This window comes from Sebastes umbrosus, chromosome 10 (genome assembly GCF_015220745.1).
Source record: "Sebastes umbrosus isolate fSebUmb1 chromosome 10, fSebUmb1.pri, whole genome shotgun sequence".
Lineage (NCBI taxonomy): Eukaryota > Metazoa > Chordata > Actinopteri > Perciformes > Sebastidae > Sebastes > Sebastes umbrosus.
Window position 1 is genome coordinate 15123023 of NC_051278.1, and position 19220 is coordinate 15142242.

At 41.6% G+C, this 19220-nt stretch overlaps 1 protein-coding gene and 1 long non-coding RNA gene across 3 annotated transcripts in view; one reads left to right on the forward strand and one right to left on the reverse strand.

Annotated features, from left to right (window-relative positions):
* Positions 1 to 49: 49 nt before the first annotated feature.
* On the forward strand, positions 50 to 11129 carry LOC119495744. Its single transcript, XM_037782504.1, has 12 exons — positions 50 to 110; positions 1306 to 1411; positions 3103 to 3261; positions 3354 to 3471; positions 3551 to 3612; positions 3854 to 3979; positions 4062 to 4150; positions 4246 to 4407; positions 4539 to 4735; positions 5440 to 5569; positions 9938 to 10131; positions 10886 to 11129. Exons 1-12 carry the CDS (start codon positions 69 to 71, stop codon positions 11127 to 11129), a joined length of 1629 nt encoding a protein of 542 aa, XP_037638432.1. The 5' UTR covers positions 50 to 68.
* A 3884-nt stretch (positions 11130 to 15013) lies between these two features.
* Positions 15014 to 19220, reverse strand: part of LOC119495694 — a 92666-nt gene continuing 88459 nt past the window's right edge. Inside the window, exon 7 of one of the 2 annotated variants that reach the window (XR_005208539.1) lies at positions 15014 to 15558. This is a non-coding gene — a long non-coding RNA (uncharacterized LOC119495694). Of the gene's footprint in view, positions 15559 to 16190; positions 16748 to 19220 lie in introns of those variants that run through there. The other variant, XR_005208544.1, reaches the window with a different exon arrangement.

Below are 19220 nucleotides of genomic sequence, written 5' to 3' on the forward strand. Positions count from 1 at the left end.
CTGACTGATATGTCATTAAAAAATAACACAACTCTCTGTTTTATGATGCCTTTCATGCAGCATCATATATGCCTCAGTCTAAGGATCAGAATGGAAACTTCCCTGAGAAGGTACTGTAAACCATCAAAGCTGGGCCTTCAGGGTGGCATCAGCACACAGCCCAGGGCTGCCGCAATTACAGAATACGCTCTGTTTATATTTCCCTGCTCCCTTGATCTGTCAAAGCAATGACTCTGCAAATAGTCTTAGGATTTTCATCTCTGTGTCCAGGATTTGCCAAGCAAGATTGCTCGTCTCCTTAGCGATCTATGTGTTAGCTGAAACACAAAACGGAAAAAAATGTTTTCTTATTTTAAAGGCAAATTGCTCACATCCTGCACTTATTATCTCCACACATTATCAACGGTTTTATTTTCCTCATACAGTATGAGTAATTTATGCAACATGTATCTTAAAGCAGACACGCCCCACACTAGAGCCCCACACTGGGACCCCAAATTACACAAAAATGGCTGAAGCTATGGATTATTTATGTAGTTTTGGTAAATTATGACCTAATATTTTTTTCCAAACGTCTCTGTCTTATAACATAATAGTGAAATCGCTAAGACATGGCAAACCTCTCACTTCAATTCATCTAATCACTCCACAGTCACCTTGTAAAGCCTCTATTGGCAGCAGGGAACACAGTAGTTTTCTTCCCACAGGAACACCATAAACAGAGAATCTGTGACTAAGGCAACGATTACATAGAAACCTGTGTTTAGGTAAACACTTCTTTGTCCTTTTTAAACATTTGTTTACAGTTAACACAAAAATATGTGTTTATTTGCTGTTTAGATATGTCGAAACACGGATATCCATCACAGTCATACTTTCTTTGAATGGATTAGTAACACAGACAATGACGAAGTACATTGGAGTTTAACCAATGTTTCGTCTTGATGTCTCACCTCCTACTGAATAGGTTTTCACATGCAGCAGTTTGAATCATCTCTGTGCGTCATGGTTCGCCCTCTTTGCAATTCTCAACCGTTGCATACTTTTTGGATTGAGCAAATTTAAAAATACATATATACTGTACTGTATCACATCTCAAAACAATGGTTTAAAGAATATGTTGCTTGTGTGTAGAGTACTATGACATAGTATGAAGACAAATTTCCACCCTGGTGGACAATAAAGTTTTATTGTATTGTATTGTATTGTAATGATTGTTTTTCTGCAGTGTAGTGTGAATAAAATCAGTTGCTCCACATAGAATGTGGTATAAGCAGCAGGTATGTAACCTTTCCTTCTTCCCAGAACATGGACAGGCAAGTGGCCAAATGTCTTAAGGCTCTGAGCACAGAGGAAGTCTGCCATTGGTTTACCAGTATTGGACTGCAGAAATGTCTTCCTTTCATCAGAGGTAAAACACATTTTTCTGACAGCCTCCTTTCCCAGCCCTTTGGTGACATAACAGAGGCAGACATTGCCAATTTGGTTTATGTAAACCGCAAATCAAATCAAAACTGTTTTATGAAACGTCAATTACTTAAGAAGAAAAGGAGATGAGGATAATTTTAAAGATTAAACTTGACACCATTACTGCATAAATCATATTATGCAATAGGGATGTTAATAATTAACCGTTTAACCGTTAACCGACATTAAGCATTTTAACCGATTAACGCTATCGGTTAAAACGGTTAAAAGAAACGTTAATAACTAATTAAAAAGCTGAGAAAAACTCGTCACTTGAAGGGGAATAGCTGGTCCCCTTCGCTTGAGCGTAGGAGATGTAGCCTCATAGCATTTATTCACCGACAACACAGTCGGTCGGAAACTCGCTGAAGTTACGCCCCGCTGACAGAGAGTATGTGTGTGGCTACAGCGGGCACAGAGCCAACTGCAATGCTAGAAGCAAACACACACACTGTTTGTAGGACAATCGCTATCATTAATCCGGACAGACAGATTTGTAGTTACGTCGGGCAGACACACAGCGAACAACCTGCTAAACTAAACTAAATGTGTGGTGGAGACTTTTACTGGGAAAGTGACTGCCTGCTAAATTAACGCTCCCGGACGGTGAACTGGAGACAGTGAACGCAGCATACGCTCCCGTACGGTTGAACTTGGCGGCCAGTTGTCTGTTGTCTTCATACACTGCAGCTGGCGCACTGCTGCATGCGAGGCACAAATCTTGCCGGTTAACGGTTAATAACCAGTTAACGAGGTTCGGTTATTGGTTAAGAACATTTTTCAAAATTAGCATCCCTATTATGCAATAATAAACTTGTCTGACTATTCTTCATAGCGCTTGTAGTCTATGCTTTGGGTTAAATTATTAGGTATATGTGTCATTAGAGTTTCCCTTTTACCTTAAGAAAAACTACATTTAGGCCTTTCTCCATTGTCTAGTTCCAGCATGATGAATTTCTGATAATATTTATTGTCTTACATTCCTTTAGTAATGTAGTAAAGTAGCTAATAGCTGAAAGCGTCTGTAACGCCGAATGCGGTGTGTTGCCATGCAATGTCTATGAAAAGCTGCTGCGGCCGTTCCTGAGCTCAGTGAACTGAAGTCATTTCATTCTGCGGCCAGACAAAAGTTGGGAAAAGTTTAACATTTAGTGGCACAGTGCAGCCAGAGAGGACCCACAGCCGATCAGTAAATAGATCTTGTGACATGTTGACTTATGTTACAAAGATTTTCTTCACATCTGAAACACATGAATACGCCTACGGCCGCAGAAAGATGTAATTATTGCGGCAAGCCGCATTTTGCCTCTGCCTGCTGTGAATTTGGCATAAAACTTAGTATATTTTTGTAAATGCTAACAGTTACATATTAATTTTTACATGTGTTCTACTTTCTCTCTTATAAAGATGTCACTTGTATATTACTACATGTCAAATTTCCACATTTTTCTTTTTAAAAATGAAATGGCGTTCAGGTATGCAAAGACTTGTCATTTGCTTTTAGACAAACATTGCCTTCTTCATGTTTGTCAAGTCTTTTTCAAATGTTTGCAGTGGATTATAGCTTATTGGCTGCGATACATCTCTCAGATTTCTTTAACTATATAGGTGTATGACTGAATGTTTCTCTTTCAGAGGTAAAACTGTGTGGAGCAGACATAGCTTCTGTGGATGTGAACACTCTAGACATCCTCCATATCGCCACGCTGGAAGATAGGGAGCAGCTACTGTCGGCCATTTATAATGAGCTGCACCCTCCCAGCACCAGCACCCAGAGACTCAACTCTCTGCTCGGTACACTTTTATCATTACAACATGACAAATGAACATTTACCTAGACAGCTGGCAAATGAAGCATGTTTACTAATGTTTCTTTTTTACTATAGAATCCTTGGGCCCTAACAATGTTGAGACATTCACTGCAACATTAGTGTCAATGAGCAAATCTAAGTCGGCTCCTCATGTGAGCTGCCTGAGCATGAATCGGCGTTCCCTCAAGCTCAGGTATAGAGCCTCTCATATATACAATGAAAACAAAAAAACAAGCTTCATTTTAATCTCTTGGTCTTTTTTTCCACTGAAGAAACAACAGCCCAAACTACACGACACAGAGGAATTCTCAACTGATAGAGATTACTATTAATGGTGAGTAAAAGGTTAAATATATGCAGTGTATTATAACTAAGATACTATGGAGAAAACCTACATTTACAGCATATATATGTGGATGTGAATACTAAATATTCACTTATGGACACACACAGCCACATCATGCAGTGTGTGGCCTGTGGGTTAGTTGTTGCTTTGATATTCACAATAGACACTAATGTGAGAATAAATCAGGCCTCTATAATACTTCCCATTGTTGTGTCATGTTGTGTTGCAGCATCAGAGCGGATAGTTCATCTCAGAACCCCAAAGGAAACAACAGTGGCAAAAATCATGGATTCATGCATCAAAATGTTGGGAGTGACAGAAGATAAGAGCCTCTTCATACTGAAAGAAAAGAAAGGTGCACAGCACATCATGTAGTCTTTATCTAGAAAACAAAACAGACACATATTCATATACTGTACATGTGCTTTGGCTTTAAGGTTCATCAGAGGAGCTTGCACCCGATCAGCAGATTGGGAGCCTACTGACATCAGAGAACAGACAATTGGAGCTGCACTTGTGTAAAACGGTAACGCTGATCAGTTATATGTAAGATACCAGGCTTTACCCTACATATAACATTTAACAAGATACCTTTCTGTATGTTTTTGCATCATACTGTAGGACAAGTCATCAGGTACTGCTTCACAAAATGATCCAGAAGTCAACAGCTCTAATGAGAACAGCAACATCAACAAAAATGTCCAGGTGAACCAGCCAGCTAAGGAAGAGAGGATCAGGGAGCTAAACCAACAGGTGGACTCGCTACAAAATGTCATCCTGCAGGTCAATATCTCTCTTCAGCTACATCTATACAAATATGTAAAAGAAACACTCTCATCTCATGCTGCTATACCTGTGGTGAATGTATTAACTTAGTAGTGAATATAATCACCACTTATGTTTTGAACCCATAGGTCCAGGAGCTCCACCACGGCCTGGTAGCGTTTTGCTCAGAGATAAAGAACATGGATGGAGATGTGGATGTAGACGAACTGGGCTCTGCTGAGCTGAAGCAGAGGCTGGAGTCGGTTAAAAGCCGACTGGATGACAAGAGGCAGAGCCTGCAGACCCTCAGAGACAACATTAACAACGCCACTGCTCACAGGAAGAAGTAGGTCGACTGCCTCTGTTAATTAGTAGCTTGTTCAACAATGCATACAACTTTTCGTCCACCTTCCAAAGACTTAAAAAGCAGTTAGATGAGAGATTACAAAATGCCCATTGATCTGAATGTACTGTAAATTTGAGCAAATGTCTAATGTCTTGTTTGTGTTAGGCTATCATCCACCCGAATATACCATATGTGATGGTACTGTAAACCAAAAAGTAATCAGGGGATGGAAACAGTTAATGAATAAGTGAATAGATAGCTAATAGTAGCTAATAGTCTTTTGAGACTTTTAGGGGACGTGGCTTTTGTTTCACCAAATCAAATGACAGAAAAAATGTAGTCCTACCTGCAGGTCTCCACAATATATTGGTGCAGGATGACGTATTTTTGTAGGCCAACCCAGAAGTTAGCATCGCACTGGTTCCCTCGACAAAAAGCCAATGGGATTTTTCCATTGGATTTTGGGTTATTGGTAGATGATTTGATTTGCAGGAGATCAATGTAGAGATATGGCTACTCCACTTAGTCAAAAAAGTCCAAATATGTCAAAGCATTGCCCCTACAAGAAAATTAAACCATCTGCTATGTTCATTTAACTCTGGTGAAATTCACACAAAACCTTAACTACATATTTCATAAACCATACTGTACTGTATATATGTATATCCGTGACCTTTTCTGAAATGTGGTCTTTTGCTATTCAGACAGTTGGACGTTCGTCTCTTGGAAAAGATGAAACTGAACTGCCAAGTGTTCAAGGAGGAAATTTCCATGGTGCATCTCAACCGGCAGGTGGCTCACCTCCAAAATGCTTTGCAAGAAAGCTATGTTAAGGTACCACTGATCAAAGATGACCAATACCTTTCATCATAGATCATTTGCACTGCTGCAGAATTTAACCAACAAGCTGCAGGTCTGGAGCTCAGTCAGCGGAGTTTAATCGATAGCATGTGAAACACAGTCACACCAATATGTGGGAAAGCTGTACGGTCTGAGTCAGAGAATGTTTTGATTGCTAAAAATAAACAATGAGAAACTGAGATTTGCACAGAAACGACGCTAGTTATTGAGAGAAGCATGCTTGGTATGGGATAATAAAATCAAACTTCTGCTGAAGATAGAAAAGATTGCCATTTTTGGACAATAACGTCAAGGCCAATACTGTTTCCCCAACGTCTTAAACCAAATCACAACAACTTGTGAAACATGCACAGAAAACTGGCCCTTTCTTCACTAATGAAAGCCATATTGTGATAATCACAGACAACATGTGAAGTTCATATATTAGTTCATTTAATTGTCCAGCAGCGGAATTAGCCCACTAGGAAAGGTGGTAACAGCTTCCTGATGTGGTAGATCATTATGTGACACTATTATGTCCATCATCTTTGATCTTCTCCTCACTGTTCTCCTGAGTGACAACACAATGCTCCATTCAGTCAACTCTGTTTCGGTAAGTTGTGCAGTTGAGACTGGCTATACAAGGCTGAGGGGAGTGCTTTGGATGAACACGCACTTTTTTTTCGGAGAAAATGATGTTTAGCGCTGACATCCGAGAGCCTGTGACCATACCAACAATGGAATGTGTGTGACAAAAGCCACTGGGAGAGTGCAATGGAGAAGTGGGCCAGCATGTGTAAAACTATCTCCATCTATCCCCGGAGGAGCCTACTTCTTTTTTAATGTGGCTCTTTTATCCCGTTGGAGAAGCCCTAACGAGGTGCCATGAAAGGACACACGCGGCTTCGGCTTTGAAAGGTGCCCCGTGTCACGTTGCCGCCCCGGGGCCACGCTTTTTTAGGTGCTGAGTTTGTGGGAAAAGCAGCAGCGCTAATGTTTATCATATGACCTAATCAGAGTTAACACACAGGTCAGAGCTGAGGAGCAGCCTGGGAACTGATGGAGCTGCCGCTCTAATAAGGAGCAGACCGCCCCGTGTTTGGTCTCGTAGGCTGCCCCGCATTACAGACAATAAGGAAATATTTCATCATGGGCAGTCTAATCTCGGGGATCTATTGCAACTGGAGAGCATCAATAAAGCAGCCGAGAGGGAAGGAGAAAGAGAAACAGAAGGAGAGAGTGAAGGGAGGAGGGGAAGGACAACAAATAGCGGAAATTATTTTAAATAAGCACTTTAGCTTGGACAACTCAAAAACTTCGGCAGACTATTAAAGAGGGGAAATTGGAAGAATTACTGTTTTTGCCCACTATTCAGTCTCACATGTCCGTTGAGGATGGATTGAGTTGTGAGAAAAATCTGCCACCTCTTTGCCATGGCATGCCTCTGAGTTTAAGGAATGGATAGGATGTCTCCAGTTTTTAAATAGAAACATCATGATACCAGTTGTGGTTGATCATGGTGGTCATATTGTCTCCAATTAATCTGTCCTCCATTTTCTACACCAAGGTTGACTGTGTTAAAGATCTCTGCTGTTGGAGCAGAATGACACCACCGAATTCAGAACTACCAACACCCATCATTATAAATGAAATGCAATCCCTTCCACTTAGCATCTATGTTGTCTGAGCTGTCGGAGGATCATTTCTCCCACTGCGGGAAACAAAGTCCTTTCACAGATCATGTTGTAGCTTCCTGTGATGGAGGCAAATTATGGTGTTTAAGAGATTTGCAACTTAAAATCACTTTCTTTCTTTTTATAGAGAAAAATGGTGAGCCATTGTTTCTCCACCTTTGTGATCTTGAACAGCCCTGTTTTATTGCCTACTAGCAGTTCATTGGTCGTGTCAGTTGTGTTTATGGGATATGTGCCCTGTGTCTGGCCCAGGTAGGTTACGATTTGATCTCGTAGATAAACAAGAAAAATATGAAGAGAAAATTTCTTGGCCTCTTGGCATGCGTCCAACATCGAGGCAAACTAAAAGGGAAAATGATGCGCATTAGAGTGTGCTTCTCAAGGGGCTTGGGCTGCGTTTCCGTGGATATATCCTGTCTGGCCAACTTGTCTGAGGGGAGAGAAGCCTTAGCTTTGACCCCTGACCCTCGCAAGGCGGCATCTATCGCTGCGAGGCATTCACATGCCATTCAGGGAGAGGGGGGGGGGAGTATGCCAAGAGGCTGGATAAGGGGACATTGGAATTCAGTGGTCAGACTCACAAGTTATTCCTGATCCCTGCAAGCTACTTGTGGTGTGATCTCTTTGAAAGCTAATCATTACATCTTGGTGGTCTTCTGGCTTTGACGCAGCTTCAGTCTTATCTCCTGGGGACCTGCATGTAGTGGGATTTGTAAGCTTTTTCCAAGAACTAATGTTACAGTTTTATCTTGAGGAAATAATGTTTCAGAGGTACAAAGACAGACCATTGAAAGTTTTAAAGACTCTATGACTCAATAGAGTTGTGATAAAGATAATAAAGATAACAATGCAATCGGTTGCTCTTGGCTTCTTTGGAATCAACCCGTTCTCACTTGTGAAATACCCCTCGGCATCGCAAACCAACACACGGAGGCACCCTTTAGCAACAGTATGTGATGAACTGAGTCCGTTCAGGGCAGGTGGAACGGGTGGTTGATGAGTCAAACAAACAAGACTTTCGACCAGGAGACCAGTGGTCGTGTCCCATGTGAAACCAATAGTAAAGTTGACTTTTTTGTCACGTCTGTCTTTAGTCAGTAAAGACAGTAGTCTGTAGTCAGTCGTCAGTATTGTGAGTCACGTTAGTCGTAAGTCAGTGAAGTTAATGTCAACCATGACCGTTTCCTGTGTTGCCTAAACCTAATTTTCAGTGAAAATAGAAGTTTATTTTGAAAGGACACCATGCATGTAACAAGCGTATATTAACACGCCATCCTTGGTCCGTCCAAAAGAGGGGCACCCCGTGCGTCGGTCGCCGATGCCGAGGGGCACTGACCAAGCGGTGGCATTGGACAAGTTGGGTGTGAGAATGTGTTATTTGAATCTCTTTAACTATCTGCCATTAACAGTACCTTAAAGGAATAGTTCAACATTTTGGAAAACACACTTTTCATTTTCTTGCAGAGTTAAATGATAAATACTGGAAACAGGAGGTATTAGTGAGCCTGGCTCCGTCCAAAGGCAAAACATCTGCCTACCAGCTGAGCTCTAAAGCTCACTAATGAACATGTTACATATTGTTTGTATAGTCCATACAAAAACCTAAATATAAAAGCAACAAGTTGTTCTTTTACAAGGGGCTTCATGTCATCCCAGTGTGGTTGACAAACTCACAGTGTTGACAAGACTCCGGGTAGTCACTGCACCTGGCCAAGAAACAATCCAGCACATAACTCCCCGTAAAAAACACAACTTGACGTTTTTACACTTCGGTTTTTGTCCTGAATAAACAAACAAGTTAAAACATGTTAGTTAGTTAGCTTTACAGGTGCTGGTAGCCTTTGGACAGAGCCCGGGTGTCTGTTTCTCCCTGTTTCCCTGTGTCTTTATGCTAAGATACGTTAACCCTCTCCTGGCTGTTAGATATCTCATCTAATTCTCAGCAAGGAAATTAATAAATGTATTTCCCAAAATGCTGAGCTATTTACTTTACTTAAAGGACCAGTGTGTAACAATTAGGAGGATCATTTGACAGAAATGGAATATAATATTAATAAGTATGTTTTCTTTAGTGTATAATCACCTCAAAATAAGAATTGCCTTTTCGTTACCTTAGAATGAGCTCTTTATATCTACATAGGGAGCAGGTCTTCTCCACGGAGTCTGCCATGTTGCACCACCATGTTTCTATAGTAGCCCAGAACGGACAAACCAAACACTGTCAACTTTTCCTGTTTGGGCCGGAGTCAATAATGTTATTTGCAGCCGTTACCGCCGCTCTCTCTCTCTTGCTTCACCACCCGCTCTCCATCTCTGCTCCAAATGACCTACACTACTCTTACAACAACTGTCTCTAGAGACGGCCATTTGCGTTTTTGCGTCGGCCAATCTGCAACCACACCATTAGATACCGCCAGATCCTACACACTGCTCCTTTAATGCAAATATACTACAAGTGAGCTATTATTACATAGGGTAAGAGTATATGACTTAAGTGGAAAAATGAAAGCATGAAATTGGCCTATAAAAATACCACCTCTTGTGTCACACACATGACATTTATATCAATTCACCACAAATTGGCGATGGCTTAAAATCTGAACCATTTGCATTGAAGCAGTGTGTGCCCTTTCATTTGTGATGTGTTCTTGCTTGTTTCTACATTCAGGAGAAAGCTCGGAAAAAGAGTCTGGCCATTGGTAGCCTGAGCCAGCTGGTGTCACCGCAGTCTCCCGCCATGCTGCTGGTTGTACAGGAGAACCACAATCGTGATGGCCATTATGGCTTCACGTGGCGCTACAGAGAAGGCAGCGGACTAGTGGTGGTCAAAGTGGACAACTCTCACCTGTGTGTGGAAGACAGGTAACACACGGACTCATACAAAAGAAACCAAGTAATTTATCCAGGCTTAATGGCAAATACCTGGTTAGTGTTCACAGAGGCCACCTACTGTAGATAGTGAGAGTGATATCCAGTATGTCACTCATCCCTCCCATTTCTTTCACCGCTCTATTGTTCTATGCTTGGTAGCTATGGAAACCCATCCGATATTAGCCCCAAAGCAAGCAAACACTGTAACGTAATACTTGGATGCAGAAGAGAGTGAAAAGGAGCAGATAAAATAACTTCACATAATTAAGCGATTACTGCATTACAAGTACATGCTTAGAAACACAACACTCTCAAACTCAAACATACACACACAGTGCAGTTGACGTCCCTCTTTGAGATAATCCCGCCGTAAGAAAGACAAGTCTGCATGATGGTGCAGAGACACAACCACAGAAGCCGAAAAGAGTCTTTGAGCCTCACTGTGTGTGTTCACTTATCGCAACATCTGTGCCAATGCTCTTTAAACAGCTAATCAAGAAATACAAAGGGTTGCTATTTCGCTGTCAGTGTTATCCGATTGGCTATAAATAAAACTAATGAAGGGAAATTTTAATTAGCTTTGTGTAAAGGTGATCTCTTTATTATTTCTTGCTTGATAAATAAGCATTACAAAGGTCCTGTCTTTACCTGTAGAGAGAATCCTGTGATGTATTGTGTTTTTCTAACTTTCTAAATGTTTTGTTTGACATACTGTATTTTTGCGTGTGTGTAATTGAACTTGTAGACTGGTGGAGGTGAACGGTGTGCCGGTGGTCGACTCCACACAGGAAGAGCTGACTGACATCCTGCTGCAGGGACCCAGCGCTAAAATTGTTGTCCTTCGTCAGCCCCCGCCAACCCCCACCTCCCAGCAGCACCCTCTGGTCCTGCAGCGCATCGTCAACCCCGATCCCATGCAAACAATCTGCCCAGAAAGGGATGTGGTCACCATGGAAACCCCTGCGCGACGGAAGGTGATGGCCATCTGATGATACGACAGAGAGAAAAGAGACGACTACAGAGACTGAGAGAAACAGTGGTGATGACCCATAATGTAAAATACTATGTCATCTTCTGTTAGTTAGTTATTTACCTCCATATGTGAACATGTTTATTGTATGGAAATGTACTTCATAGATTGTTGCTAAAAGTCTTTTAGTCGTGAATGTCAAACAGTAATACGGCTGTGTTTTTATGTGACTTTTTTCCTACTTTAAAGCTTCACCACATGTACATAACTTTGAGCTTGGTAGGTAGTAATGTGTAATCCATATTGTTTCAATGTATGTGCATAACATTGCCTATGAAAAACATATTTCCAGAAAAAAAACAAGAACACAAACAAAGACTACATTCACTTCTTTTTTCTATTCATCCTCTTGTTTTACATCATATTTGTGGCATGAGGGAAAAAGAAAAATAAAAGGAAGAAACACAGAGGCAGAGCTTTGCTCCGCTGGATATGCGATAAACATTTCTTTTTTAGCATTCTCAGTCATTTCTGAGGGTACAACAATGTGAGCCTGATGAGGACACAGCATGCTTCACTGTTTTAAAAACACAGATAGAAACAGGATAGAGTCAGAAAATATGTGACGTAGTGTAAAGACACATCCGAAAGCTTTGTATCCTGATTTCCCTTTGAAGATTAGACACTAGGATGGTCTGAAACTGTGCTCAGAGCAGACGATTTCTTTAAAAAATAAGTCACGTCTCCCCTTTCTATGTTGTAATGTAATCCACTGTGCTGTAGGAATAAACCCTTGGGCCCGGAAATGCCTCATTTCTCAGCCTTGTTCTCCGTCGTTAAGTGGCAGTGGATCATGCAAGTCTGACAGAAAGACAGCACAAACACTACCAAACCGTGACCCAGACCCCTGGGGTCCAAAGAGCCTGAGAGGAGAAATGATGAGACCAGTTTCGCTTGTCAGCGGATGAGAAAGGTCACAGGTCAGTCACCAACACATTTGTGCATTAATGGTTTTGCAATCAAAGGCAAATGAGCTCCATATAATCCTGAAGACAAGAGAGACGTATTTTTCTGGTTGCCAAACAGTCCCACAGGGAGGGAGGAGTATGATACTGGAGATTTGAGAGACTTAGTCACAGACATGCGAAATTAAGTCAACCATGCTACAACATGTTCATTTACCCACTGACTAGATTAACTATAATGACGAACCTCAGAAAGCGTAATATGGTGAGAAATTATTCAAAACCACAAAACAATGCAATAGCAGGGTGTAGACACGTCGAGCTGAAGACAGAGATGGTGGGAGATAGAAGGGAGAGACGCAGAGATGGAGAGAAATTGACAATGATGATGATGCTCATCGTCAAAATAACCATGCAGCATTGACTGAGGTCAACCCGGTTTGTTCTTCCATTCAGCACAGAGAGACTTCATAGCTCAGTAAAGTAAAGCCACACAAGAGACAGAAGGCAGAGGAGAGAATGTGTCATGGCTGCCTTTATGGAAATAAATTAACACTGGAGAAAATGAGACAAAATCCTATAAACACTGCTGCTGGCAAGAGTAGAAAGACGCCGCGGGATTCCCAGTGACCAACACACCCCAGAACACACACTCACAGGCTTTGATACTCCAACTATAAACCGCTGCAAGTTGTCAATCTAAAACGCAGAGTGACTCCACCGGGGTGAGTAATTGAAGTGACACCATGAAACCTTCAAAACTGTTTCAAAGATGCTGTCAAGTCAAGAGGACGAACCGCAGGACCCAACACCCTACTGTATGCAAGTCAGGAACATCTGCAGCAAGTTTGAACTGTACAGTGGCCTCCTCCTACACTACCGAGGCGCCTCAGGTTGACCCAGGCTGTACCTGACACGTAGTGGCACAGAGCAACCTACGCTGCATCTGGTTTGCCTTAGCAGCCTCGGTAAAGCTACGTCCAGCACACACACTGATAAGCTGTGAGGCGAGCCCGGTGTGGCTGGATTTCTCTCTTTCGCCCAGCGAGCCGCAGCTTCTCACTCCTCAATCCCCCACCTCCCTCCCTCCCACCTCCTTCAACTCTCTAACCACCCCATGACATTTAAGGGTGCCTGGCATCCGTTTGAAGTGGGAGAGGGGGCATTAGCTCTGGTTTCCTGCCCAAATCCCACACAAGCCAATAAAATGCATGCAGGTCTGAAGTGAACCAAAGGAATTCCTGTCCACTAAACGTTAAACAAACAAGACTGGCATTGGCCTTATATTATACTGTACGGTAAAGGATTGCTGCTTAATGCAGACACTATAGTATCTTCCTGTTTTCATAATAATCCCTTTGTGCGTCTGTGACTGTCTGCCTGCTCCACTAGACTCTAAATTACAGTTAATGAGGTAGTTAGTGAGATGTTAATTAGAAGATGATCATTATTAATATATGTAAATCGTCTCTCATTGTCATGTAGCTCTGTCCTGTAAACCCGCATGTAGTTAATACACCTTCTAGCCTCTTATATTTCAGTAATCACTCAGCAGCAGTGAGAGCCAGGAAGGTCAGAGTAAATCCCAGGGGCTTCTGATTTCATTTTGCTGAGGTGGAAATGGGACTTCTGCCTTTTCCTCTGGAAAATCTCACACTAAGTAGGCGCACTAGGCACTTGAGAAAGTCCCCGGGGATATTTATGTGTTGACCCTCTCCTGGTCAACAGCGCTGTGTTATTTGACCTTTGTCCCTGGTATATTCTCACTGCGTTCACTGCCAGTCTAGACAAGCTGAGGAAGTACTGCCATCTACTGGCCGTCCCACAAACTTCTATTGTTCTGAATTGGGGCACATATGAGAACGCCTCTTGGGGCTGATTATGAAGTGATTCTGATTAGATCCTATTATTCATACAGAGCAGGCGATGTATAACAATCATCTTCCATGTCTGGATGAATACCCAGGGTTGGGGAAATCACATGCTTCGAACTGTAATCAGTAATCCTATGGTAGATTTATCTGATTAATGTGCAAAATACACGCAGCTGTCTTGTCCAGGTGCAGAGTCCAAAACTGAAACTATGATTTTCTACCTCTATCAAGGACTTACAACATAGTTTAGCAACCTTTAAATCTTCTGCTTTATTACATTAGGAATAGTAGTGAAATTGGCTCTTCATCAGGTACAGAGGAATCAGATTAATCTGATTACTCTTGGTTAAGTTGATTTTTGTGTGTCTAACATTCATATAAAACAGTTAAATACTTACTATACTCATTTATTTATGATTTGTGATGTGTTTTATAATAGTTAAACGAAAGAACAGTCGGAATTTTGTAATGATATTATTTTTATTAATGTAATTACTAGGGCCGCCCCCTCTTAGTCAACAAATCGGTTGTTTTGGTCTCAGTCGACAAAGATTTCTTTAGTCGATTAGTCATTTTTTGAATGCTTTTTCACGCTGAAAGACTTATTTCCAAGAAATGTATGAGCACATCTCTGGTAAACACAAGATTTAAAGTGGTGCTTTTATGTGATTCTTCATGGAGAAACTCAGTTTTACAGATTTAAATCAACTAATCGATTAGTCGACAAAATCGTTTGAGTGTTAGTCGACTAAGAATTTCTTTGGTTGAGGACAGCCCGAGTAATTACATTAAATGTTCCCCAATCCTGTGACACACATAGCTGATATGTAAATGTGAGCCAGACTCTTTTTCATTCAGCAGGTTATTTACTACGTCACACAGTCAGATTACGAATGAAGTAGGGAGAACGTGCGTGATTGATGACTACGCTTGGAGGTTAACGTGGGTTTAACTACCCCAAATTAATGTGTATAGGCTGGATCTGACATGGGGCTGAGAGACATTTCAACACTCTCCACGCTGCTCAATTATAAGGCTAATGAAAAGGCCATTAGGATTAAGTCTAAGGTGTGCTTTGGATGAGATAAATATGTTGGTGAAATTGCTTTGCATAGCCTTGCCAGCAGGCAGTGATTGAGAAAGGTCAGCATAAGGTATTAGTCATTTTCAAATCCATTCTTTGTGAAATATAGAGAGCATAATGGCCCGTGTCTCTGTCCAATAAAAGGTTTAATTAAAGCAAGATGAAAAATGGTGATTAGAAAAATCATTGTGGAACACAATAAGCGAAGAGTGGCCGGGATATTTTGAATTGTGCGGAAGAAGCAGAGGGCAGAATACAAAAGAAGAAAAATTCATAACATGAGGAAGAAATCAAATGAGGTGGATAATACAGCAAAATAGTTTTAAGCTTCTGATGATCCCTGGCTTTCTCTTTTTTTAGGCGGTGTTGGGTTATTTGTATAATAAAAAGAAAAATCTTCCCACACTCGGAACAACAAGTACTTCATTTATAAACCTCCGGGCAATTTCTGGCACTGAGAACTGTTCTGGCATTACTTCTGTGCTGTGAGGAGTCGGCTTGTCTAGGAAGGAGGCGGAGAGGCAGCTAAAGAGACCACAAAAGAAAAAAAGTAAAAAATCATATTGTCTGTTGGAGTAAATACTGTAATCAGTATATTAAAAGTAGGGAAATAAAACATGTCTAAGTTTTGACCTGTGACATGCACAAATACAGTAGAGCTATTCATTTCATGTATAACGTGTAAATCATTTAAACATATTTAGAAATCCTTTCTAACCACACAGCTCTCTCTCATGAACCACCTGCGATTACACTCTAGATGGCAGTAAAAGTCTCAGTATTCTCCCCGTGACAGCAACACTGAACGCTCTTGAGAGTCTCTCCGTGAAACTCAACACTTGCAGAAAAAGGATGCTTCCACGTTTTGAGAGACTGCCAGGCAAATCCTCAGCTCGGGCTGATTATTTGCTCCTCGATGGTTTGGAAAGTAGGCCAAGGCTCCACTAATTCTGATCCGCAATAAAGGTTTGACACAAGCAACATCAAATCTATCAGGTTGAAGAAAACACAAGAACAACATGCAAAATGCAGGATATTCCATTTGAAGCCATGTTTGTGAGAATCAAGAAAGGATGACTTCTCACATTGCTCAACTAATTTATTTTAGAGACATTGCCATCTAATGGAGCAGCTAAGAGTACAGAAGTAGTGCCGTTCGCCTTCTGATTCAAGAACATATTCCGGTGCACACACATAAGCCAAAGACTGTGGCTCTTACTAACAGCAGTAGACGTTAAGTTGTCACGGCAGAAATCTGTGGTGAGATACTTGTTGCTCTCAACGCGATGTGTGAAACGATAAATAAAACCATAATTTGCTGCTTTGACTTAAAAAACATGACAGTTTATATTTTATCATCAAGCTCTGGTTGTTTTAAACTGACAACACAACCCGTTTTACCCCACACCGCACACTGTGACATCCTGTATGGTGAGATAATGTTATGTGCAGTCACGCTGACACGAACAATATGTAGAAGCAGGTTACGTGTAATAGTATGCATACCTATATTATAGCTATGCCTATACACTACACAGTGATGCACAAACACACACACGGTCACAAATAAAAGGGTTTATGGGGAGTGGTTGATGGCGAGTGAACAGGCCAGAGGAGATGGAAGAAGCACACCAGGGGGAATGATGAGAGGAAATGATGCGCATGATGAGTGCTGAATGGTTGGCCAGTGGGACAGACCCTGTCAGACTGTCTGCTAAAGGGGTGGAAGACAGAGAGAGAGAGATGACTGCAGAGAGGACAAGAAAGAGAGATAAAGCATGAGAGAGCAGGAGAAAAATGACGATCAGTGTCAAAATACTATTACCCTGTGACAACCAAGGTTTTCCCTGTCTTGTTCTTCCTGACCGCTGCACTTCTCTGTGATTGTGCACTGCATCTCTGCCGCGCCGCTATAGCCATCCAATGGGTGATTACTAACTTGAAGGGTTCAGAGATAGAAAAGCGGGCCAGCAGTATGTTTTATTCAGCCCTTATTACATAAATTCTGTGTTGCAGTTCCGATCCCCCCTTTCGCATGAGTATTTCTGTAGCCCAGAAATGTCTGGGGCTCCCGGTGCTGTATTGAGCATCGTTTGCTCCTCTTGTCTTCAAGCTTTTCATCTGCAGAGCGGGCCCTCACACAGAAACAATGATGACCCAGTTCTGAGTTTGTCTCTGTCTTACAGCCAGTTCTCTTCTGTCCTAATCATAGTCCCTCAGCTCCAAGAGCTGCCGCGCTACCAAGACAGGGGAGAGAGACAGAGAGAGAGAGGGGGAGAGGGGGAGGAGAAGACAAGGAGAGATAAAAAGAGAGAGAGAGGCGGAAAGAAAGTCAGCATGAGAGAGCGGAAAGAGGCAGCGAGCTAATCTCGGAGGAGGACGAAGAGGAAGGATGACAACATATAAGGATGGATGGATAGATCTATTCACAGATGGAAATAGAGAGCGAGAGAAAGACAGAGAAGGTTAAACCACAGCACCTTCCCTGATTCATTCCCTATAGAGAGCACATCTAAAGGTAGGATTGATTCCATGACAGGCTGTAGAAGAAGGGAAATGGAGGCCTAATGCACTGCGCTCCTTCATCTGCACAGATGTCTCTGGAGATACAGGAAATCAGGTCATCCTGTTCATCATCAGGTGTGACTATACATTTCCTTGCAGGGTTAAGGAGCCCTGTTGTGCTTATGTAATAAACAATACAGGACCATACTGTCCCAGTAGCAAACCTGAATATTAAATAAGCACATCCAGCTATGCACTCAGATTGATATTTTCTGATAGAGCTGTGAAAAAAATAATATATAGATGCTGGAGTGACATAAAAGGATGAAAGATTGTAACCCAGTAAAACAACTGATTGAAATCACTGGATTAGGGTTTTTCTTGGAAGCATTCAGTGTGAAAAAGCGCATCTTCAGTGAGCTGATTTCACAGTTTTGTATCTTGATAATCTGCTCAGATGGGTTACATATACTGCAGTGGGTCTTTGCTAATTTTGATGACATTAAAGGGGTTTATTTCAAAGACGCCTGTGAGGAGCAGAACAACGTGGAATGACGTAGGAACACTGCATTAATATGCTGTGATGTATTGAAGTGTTTGGCAAGTGAGAAGATGCAAATCCACATGTATACATGCACTACCAATGTGTCTCAATACCTTCAGACTCAAAATATGTATGTAAAGTGACAGCATTTTAGCTGTTTGGGGTGTTAAGACTTAGGTTTTATTTGTTTTCTTGCCCAGAGTTAGATGAGAAGATTGATATTAATCTCTTCACGCTAAGCTTTTAAAATGTTCACTTCCAAAATGTCGAACTATTCCTTTAAGATTAAAATTAGGTTTGGGTTAAGGTTACAGTAGGGTTTCACCGAGGTTGACTGCTTTGGCGGATGGGCCATTCTCAAATTGAACACTTTAAAGTTTCTTCAAATATTTATCAGTCGCGTTTCGGAATCCACATGAACGACTCTTCACATCGGCATAAATAAGATCCACTGCACGTCACTTATTTTAGAAGAAAATATGTCACTTTTAAAGCTGGTTCGCCTGTTACTCCCATTATTTCCTTCTTCCAAAACAGTGGTGGCAAACACCAGGAGCAAATACCAGGAGTTGAGTTTTCATTAACACATATTATGACTGGTGTGTTAACTGCATGCCAAATTAATCAGAGCACACAAGGCCAAATTGCCTCCTAAGTTACCATTAAGTTACCAGTTGCTGACAAGTAATGGAGCATTTAAACGGAGTCCAGCAGAGTGCTCACTCCACATATAACGCACCGGGGCTACATTACATCACTTCTGTCAAACTTCACGAGGAACAATGAGGGTCAAACAGCATCACCGGTCTGTTTTAACCGAATATTATCTGGTCCAGCTCAGCTAAAAACACAACAACACTGATTCCTTCAGCTCGTTAGCGCGTCGTTCGCTACTGAGTTTGTAACACCAACACTTCACTTGTTCAACTGACTTTAGCAGTTTAGATAACAGACACTGGACTGTCCTACTGTTATTACAAACATGTGAACTAACTAGACACTTCAAGCCTCGTTCATGGACTCACGGCGGTGCGATGCTGCAGGATGAATAAAGGGAAAACACTGGGTTCAGGTTAGACATGTAGAGTGGTGATGGTTAAAGTTAGAGAGTGGATGTCATCCAGGACTGCATAATAAG

What these genes read in the sequence shown, in the direction of transcription:
- LOC119495744 (XM_037782504.1), top strand. Translation starts at nt 69, where the DNA reads ATGCCTCAGTCTAAGGATCAGAATGGAAACTTCCCTGAGAAG. An exon ending in ATGGAAACTTCCCTGAGAAG is followed by an intron (nt 111 to 1,305) that starts GTACTGTAAACC and finishes CCTTCTTCCCAG; the next exon opens with AACATGGACAGGCAAGTGGC. An exon ending in GCCACTGCTCACAGGAAGAA is followed by an intron (nt 4,736 to 5,439) that starts GTAGGTCGACTG and finishes TTTGCTATTCAG; the next exon opens with ACAGTTGGACGTTCGTCTCT.